The sequence below is a fragment of the Odocoileus virginianus genome, chromosome 20 (genome assembly GCF_023699985.2).
Source record: "Odocoileus virginianus isolate 20LAN1187 ecotype Illinois chromosome 20, Ovbor_1.2, whole genome shotgun sequence".
NCBI lineage: Eukaryota > Metazoa > Chordata > Mammalia > Artiodactyla > Cervidae > Odocoileus > Odocoileus virginianus.
Window position 1 is genome coordinate 21,363,578 of NC_069693.1, and position 7,388 is coordinate 21,370,965.

At 38.6% G+C, this 7,388-nt stretch overlaps 1 protein-coding gene across 1 annotated transcript; it reads right to left on the minus strand.

Annotated features, from left to right (window-relative positions):
* Positions 1-464: 464 nt before the first annotated feature.
* Positions 465-909, minus strand: LOC110132621 (transcription elongation factor A protein-like 8). The gene has a single exon (XM_020886059.2). It carries the CDS (start codon positions 865-867, stop codon positions 514-516), a length of 354 nt encoding a protein of 117 aa, XP_020741718.2. The 5' UTR covers positions 868-909; the 3' UTR covers positions 465-513.
* Between the last annotated feature and the right edge of the window lie 6,479 nt (positions 910-7,388).

Genomic DNA, 7,388 nt, shown 5'->3' on the forward strand with positions numbered 1-7,388 from the left:
TCATCAGGAGTTTAGGTGCCCCATTGTCCTTATAAGCTGGTTGCAAATTATTTGATTGACTCTTAATTAATAATAAAAAAAACTTTAATTCTCTTTGTGTGTGTGATGTGTTCATTAAAAAATGCATATAAGCAAAAAGAAAAAAAATCACACAGAAACAAGCACATTTAAATTTCTGATATATGCATGTATGTAAACACACATGCATACACACAAAATTTGAGACTTTCTCCTACATATGTGAGCTGGTACTGAATATGTTGCTTTGTAACCTGCTATGTTTTACTTTACAATATGGAATGAACATATTTTCATGCATATGTGTGAAATTTCCCAATCGAAAAATAGACCTAGAGAATGTGTCAAAATACAAAATGCAGATGCTGATAACGAGGAAAACTACCTAAAACAAAACTCCACCAGATGATTAAAAATAAAGCAAAAGTCAAAGATACATCAGAAAATGCTAACAGAAAGCAGGGGCCAAATTTTAATATCGGACAAAAAAAGAATTCAAGGCCTAAAGCACACAGGATAAGGACGGCTGCGTGAATGTCTTTGCTTCCAATGCATCATCACAAACTTGCTTCTTATTCTTCTTATCTCTTCCCTAAGCCTTTCCAACTCATCTGTTCCTCTTATCATTTCTTCAGGGTCTAAATGCCTAACAGGAGCATCCTCTTTGTATCCCTGACCAGCCTGAATCAGCCCTCCTCTAAGGTTTCCTTCTGCTTCCTGGCTTACACCTTCTTCACAAGGTTGAGGATTTCTTTCTGCCTCCTGTGGTACAGCTTCCAAAGGGTGGTCTTCCTCAGCCTTTGGCATGTTCTGTGGTTTTCTTTTATTTTCTTCACAAGACTTTTGCATGTTGAGTATTTTTCAATTTCCTTTTTAAATAAATTAACCCTGTAGGGATCCAGGGAATTTTCCTCCGTCTTCCCTTAGTCAATTTGGGTGGCTCCCCAAAGACCAAGAGTCTGTTTCCCTTCAAGCAGGGAATGGGTGACTCAAGTTATTTCTAAATTGTTTCTGTGTCTCTCTCAGGATCCTCAATTAGCTCTGGTCCATTCTTTAAACAAAGAAGATGGCATCTTCTCTACTAGTATCCGTAAGGAGGCAGTTTTCCAAATTAATAAATTCAATGTACCTCATAGTTTAGCTCCTTTAGAAACAAAGAGCTGGAAGTCTGAACACTTGAGGCTTCACAAATGATTCATTGTGCCATGAAGGATTATTTTCCCTTCTTGTATCCCAGTTTCTCTAGTCAGGTTAAAATTCTACACTTAGTAAAAACCTCAAATCAGTTTTTGAGCTTTTAAGAACAAGTATTAACATACGCGAGGGCTTCCCTGGTGGCTCAGATGGTAAAGAATCCGCCTGTAATGCAGGTGACCTGGGTTCAATCCCTGGGTTGGGAAGATCCCCTGGAGAAGGAAATGGCAACCCACTCCAGTATTCTTGCCTGGAGAATCCCATGGACAGAGGAGCCTGGCGGGCTATAATCCATGGGGTCACAAAGAGTTGGACATGACTGAGTGACTATACAAGACACGACAATTAACATAAACAGAACTAAAGCAATCGCTTAGAACTGACTCTCAAATTCACAAAGGTTTGTATTCCATAATCTATTTGTAGCTGACACAGAAGGTAAAATAAGTTATTGGGTAAGTCTAAGGTAAAATCAGTCACTGCCCTCGGTCTGATCTTCTGATTGGATTGGCAATCCCCACGGTGTTCCCAGCTTGCCTGGTTTTGCAGCCAAGGTCCCCAGGGGTCCTGAGCGGCTTTAGAATCTGAATAAATCACACATCCTAAGGGTCCATTGAGACCACCAGAAACTCAATTTATTTTTGACCTGAGACAAGATTTTATTGCTTCTCAGATTAACAGTTAAAAATGTTTTGCTTTTCTGCCTCAGGGGTATTAGTTTGATATATAAGGCAGGGAGATTATTAAATCTTCGGTGCCTTCCAAAGATGTAAATTAAACCACAGCATCTCCTTAGCCACCTCCCCTGTATGAGCTGGAGATTTATTATTAACTTGTCACTCTTGCATGCTCATCAAAACAAGTAGCACTATGATTAATTACACCTGTTTATTTAAGGGTACCTGTCATTTCAACTTTCTGTAGACAGGATATTACAGTCTCTTGATTTCTTGGCTGAACTAGAGCTAAGGACTTTTAGAGGGGAAGAGAGAATCACTGTCCTCTCCTAATCATTTCCATAAACATATTTGAAAGTAAGGTGGTCTATATGCAACCGCACAATGTTGTTTTCATTTTAAATGAAGCAGATATAAATCATCCATTACTTATTAAATGCTTTTCACGAACCAGTAATGGTACTAGGTATACCTAGTTCAAAGCAGTGAATAGTCCTTGCCCCCTTGGAGTTGATAGCCTGGCTATCCCCTTCCCAAGGCATTTGTCTCTCCATATTATGAAAACAGGGGAGACTAGAGCAACATTGAGAACCTGGATAAAAGGAAAGCAAAGCATAACATACCCCTTCTAAGGTAAGTTTATATGAAGTGAAGTGAAAGTCGCTCAGTAGTGTCCGCCTCTTTGCAACCCCATGGATGTAGCCTGCCAGAGGGCTCCTCTGTCCATGGAATTCTCCAGGCCAGAATACTGCAGTGGGCAGCTGTTTCTTTCTCCAGGAGCTCTTCCCAACCTAGGGATCAAACCCAGGTCACCTGCATTGCAGGAGGATTCTTCACCGTCTGAGCCACCGGGGAAGCTCAAGTTTGCACAAAATAGACACTGAACTGAACCAGGATTAATAAGACACCTGCAAGGTTCCTTCCCTCCTCTGGGTCCAGTGTGGGTCTGCAGGACTTAACTACATTAAAACCATGGCAGTTCACCTCTTTTTTTTCCCCTCCCTATACCTGTAATATGGAGAAGGCAATGGCACCCCACTCCAGTGCTCTTCCCTGGGAAATCCCATGGACGGAGGAGCCTGGTAGGCTACAGTCCATGAGGTCGCTTAGAGTCGGACATGACTGAGCAACTTCACTTTCACTTTTCCCTTTCATGCACTGGAGAAAGAAATGGCAACCCACTCCAGTGTTCTTGCCTGGAGAATCCCAGGGACGGGAGCCTGGTGGGCTGGCGTCTATGGGGTCACACAGAGCCGGACACGACTGACGTGACTTAGCAGCAGCGGCAGCAACATACCTGTAATATAACATATTATCTGATTTCCTGAATACCCACTGAAGCACAGGAAGCTTTCAAATGAAATTTTAGGCAGGGTTGCCTGACCTCTGATCTGCCACAAGAAAACTTCACCTTTGCCACTTTAAATTTTAGGATAGAAAGTGTGAAAGAAAGTGAAGCCACTCAGTCATGTCTGACTCTTTGCGACTCCATGGACTGTAGCCTACCAGGCTCCTCAATCCATGGAAATTTTCCAGGCAAGAGTACTAGAGTGGGTTGCCATTTCCTTCTCTAGGGGATCTTCCCCACCCAGGGAATGAATCCAGGTCTCCTGCACTGCAGGCAGACGCTTTACCACCTGAGCTACCAGGGAAGCCCAATTTTAGGATAATCACCTTTAAAAAAAAAAATTCCTGATTTATATTCCTGTTTCTCTTTTTTAAAGTATTTATTATGGAAGTTGACAAAAACTACAATAAAGATAATAAAATAATTACCTATTATCTAGCTTTAGTAATTATCAATATTTTGTCATTCTTGTTTTTACCTATCAAATTTCTCTCTCCCTTCACCTTCATTTTTATTTTTGAGCATTTTTAAATAAATTCCCACTATCATAACATTTCACCTCCAAATACATCAGAATTTATAACAAATAATATTTTTTAAAAACGTAACTATAATATCTTTGTAATGCTTAACCAAATAACAGTATTTCTATAATGTCTAATACCTAAGTCCATGTTCAAATGCTCCTGATTGTGTAAAATAATTATTTTGGGCTAAAACAGGACCCAAACAAAGTCTACACAATGGATTTGGTTGATGTGTCTTTCATTTACATCTTTTCTCTCCATGTCCTTTTGAATATAGCCAAAATGACCTTCAATATTTGATTTTTATCCAAGATAAACAAATTCATCCATAGGTAACATATGTTCCCAGTGAAACCTCATTATGTAATACTTTCAAGGACATGGTGATCACACAATTTACCATTCAAATGAAGAAAACTCTTGAGTGAAAAGGGGATTATACTGGTGTAAACCAGAACAAAGAGTCATCCCACCAGTAGAGATACGGGTGGGGGGGTAAAAAGAAGGAGCAAGTGTGGGGTTTCTGGTTTCCACTTGGATATTAACAACTGGAAAAAGACCTTAGAATTGAAAAAAAAAAACATTCAACAAACTGCAAGTCAATGACCTTTCCTGAATCTGTCAAAGAGTTGAAGTTGAAGAAATGTCAACTAGCCCCAAATCTGAGAGACAAATGCCTACAGGGAGATAGGAAATGCAAGCATTTGTTTACTTGGGGCATTTGAATACTGGTAAGAAGAATTCAGCTAGTATTGTATTGGTGGAGGCTAAGTACTGGCTGGTGACAGAATTTGGAGCTCTAAAGGCTGCAGATAAAGGGGACTTCACACCACTCACTGGCCCCTCTTTCAACAGATTTCAATAGGTACTCACAAAGAAATTATGACAGGAGTCCTGAGAAAGCAGTCCTCACGGTACAGGCTTAGGGGAGGGCAAAGCAGCTATGCAGGAAGGCCATGGAGCCCTGATCAGATCCTTCTTCTCTATCTCCCCTATTTAAAACATAATAATAATACGACTTACATAATAATACCACTTACATGGTATTCAAACAAGCAAGAGAAAGAACCCACAATGCCAAGAGACAAAACAATCAAGAGAACCAGACTCACATATGACACTGATATTGGTACTATCAGATACGGAATTAAAATAACTATGAAAAATATGGCAAAGGCTCCAGTGGAAAAAGCATTGTCAAATAAGTAACTTCAGCAGAAAGGGAAACTATAAGAAAAAAAAAAAAGAGAGGCTAGAAATAAAAACACAGTAATGGAGATCAATACTGTTACTGACAGACTCGTCAGTAGACTTAACAAAGCTTAATCAGCAAATTTGAAAAATATACAAACTGAACACAGAAAAAAACATTTAAAAATAAAAAACGTGTATAGCATCCAGGAACTGTAAGACAACAAATGAGCTAATAGATGTGCAATTACAACTCCAGAAGGAAAAAAGACAGAGAATGGGATAGAGTAAATATTTTAAGGGATAATGGCTAAGAATTTCCAAAATTAATGGCATATACCAAACTATAGATCTGAACTACCAACCAAGATAAATACCCAAGTCAGATGTATACATATTAAATTCAACCTCTGAAAACACAAAATAAAGAGAAAATCTTGAAAGCAATCAAAGAAGGAAAAAAGACATACTAATTACTACAGAGAAATAAATGTATTAATAACAATTACAACAGCCATCTTGTTAGAAATCATGCACCTAAAAGACGACAGTGTGACATTTTTAAAGGACTGAACAAGAGTGACTTCATCAAGACTGTGGAGTAGGAAATACCCCCCACAAAGGGTAACAATTAGACACCTATCCATGAATGAAAATAGCTCTGGGAGAGCTCAGGAATCCACTTAAGAAGCGTAAGCAACACAGTTCAGTTCAGTCGCTCAGTCGTGCCAACTCTTTGTGACCCCATGGACTGCAGCACACTCAGCAACACAACAGAGCCAAAAAATTGAAAATAACCACACAAAAAGGATAGGAAGAATAGTTTCATTTTGTCTGCTTCATTGCCATCCCCCAGGCTGGCCCTACTCAGTGCTAAGAGGAAACTCCTCAGCCTGAGAAAGTTTCCCTCATCAATGACAGGAACCAGCTTCCCCAGCCTTCAAAAATTAAAAATTAAATTGTCATGTAATCCAGTAATTTCCCTTCAGGGTATACACCCAAAGAAAACAAAAACACTAATTCAAATATATATATATATGCATTTATGCATTTCCCTCATAGATCAGTTGGTAAAGAATCTGCCTGCAATTCAGAACCTGGTTCAGTTCCTGGGTTGGGAAGATCCCCTGGAGAAGGGAAAGCCTGCTCACTCCAGTATTCTGGCCTGGAGAATTTCACGAACTGTATAGTCCACGGGGTTTTAGAGTCAGACATGACTGAGCAACTTTCACTTTCATGCACTCCAATGTTCACTGCAGCATTAAATTTAGAATAGAAAAGATATGGACGCAAGCTATCCATCAACAGATGAGTGGATGAAGGATATGTAGTATATATACAATGGATTACTCAAGTCATAAAAAAAAAAATTTTTCCATTTGAGACAACATGGTTGGATCTAAATGGTATTATGTTAAGTGAAAGATTAATAAGTCAGAGGAAGACAAATAACCTATGATATCATTTATATGTAGAATATACAAAATTAAAAATATAAAAGCGAGATCCAATGACCTATACAGGGAATATAGTTCCTAGGTCCCATGATCTATACAGAGAAAAGCTTGGTGGTTGCCAGAGATGGAGGTTAATCCATATACAGCTGACCCTTGAACAAGTCAGGAATTGGGGCACCAACCCTCCATGCAGTCAAAAATTCAAGTATAGCGTCACAGTCAGCCTTCCATATACATAGTTCCACAACCACAAATTCAAACAACTGTGGATAGTGTAGTGTATGTATATAACATGTATTTAGTGAAAGAAACTCACATGTAAGTAGACCCACACAGTTCAAATCCATGTTGGTCAAGAGTCAACTGTCTGTAGTTAAAACTGTAATCTTGAAAGTTGCCAAGAAAGTGGATCTTCAAATTTCTCACTGTAAGAAAAAGAAAATTTGTAACTTATGTATGATGACAAATGCTAACTAGTGGTGGTGGTCATATTGCAATATATACATATACTGAATCACTATGCTGCACACTTGAAATAATGTTATATACAAATTATACCTCAATTTAAAAATTTAAGCAGAAATTGATGAGTTAGAAAACAGAAATAAACAGTAAACCAAAAAGTAAACCAAAAAAGCTGGTTCTCTGAAAATTAATCAACAAAATAGAGTTAACCTGATTTTTAAAAGAAAGGATAAGCACACCAAAGAAAAACTCTTTTTCTGTTTTGCATATAGGGTTGTCGTTACCATCTTTCTAAATTCCATATATATGTGTTGTATACTGTAATGGTCTTTATCTTTCTGGCTTACTTCACTCTGTATAATGGGCTCCAGTTTCATCCATCTCATTAGAACTGATTCAAATGAATTCCTTTTAATGGCTGAGTAATATTCCATGGTGTATATGTACCACAGCTTCCTCATCCATTCGTCTGCTGATGGGCATCTAGGTTGCTTCCATGTCCTGGCTATTA

What these genes read in the sequence shown, in the direction of transcription:
- LOC110132621 (XM_020886059.2), bottom strand. Translation starts at nt 867, where the DNA reads ATGCAAAAGTCTTGTGAAGAAAATAAAAGAAAACCACAGAACATGCCA.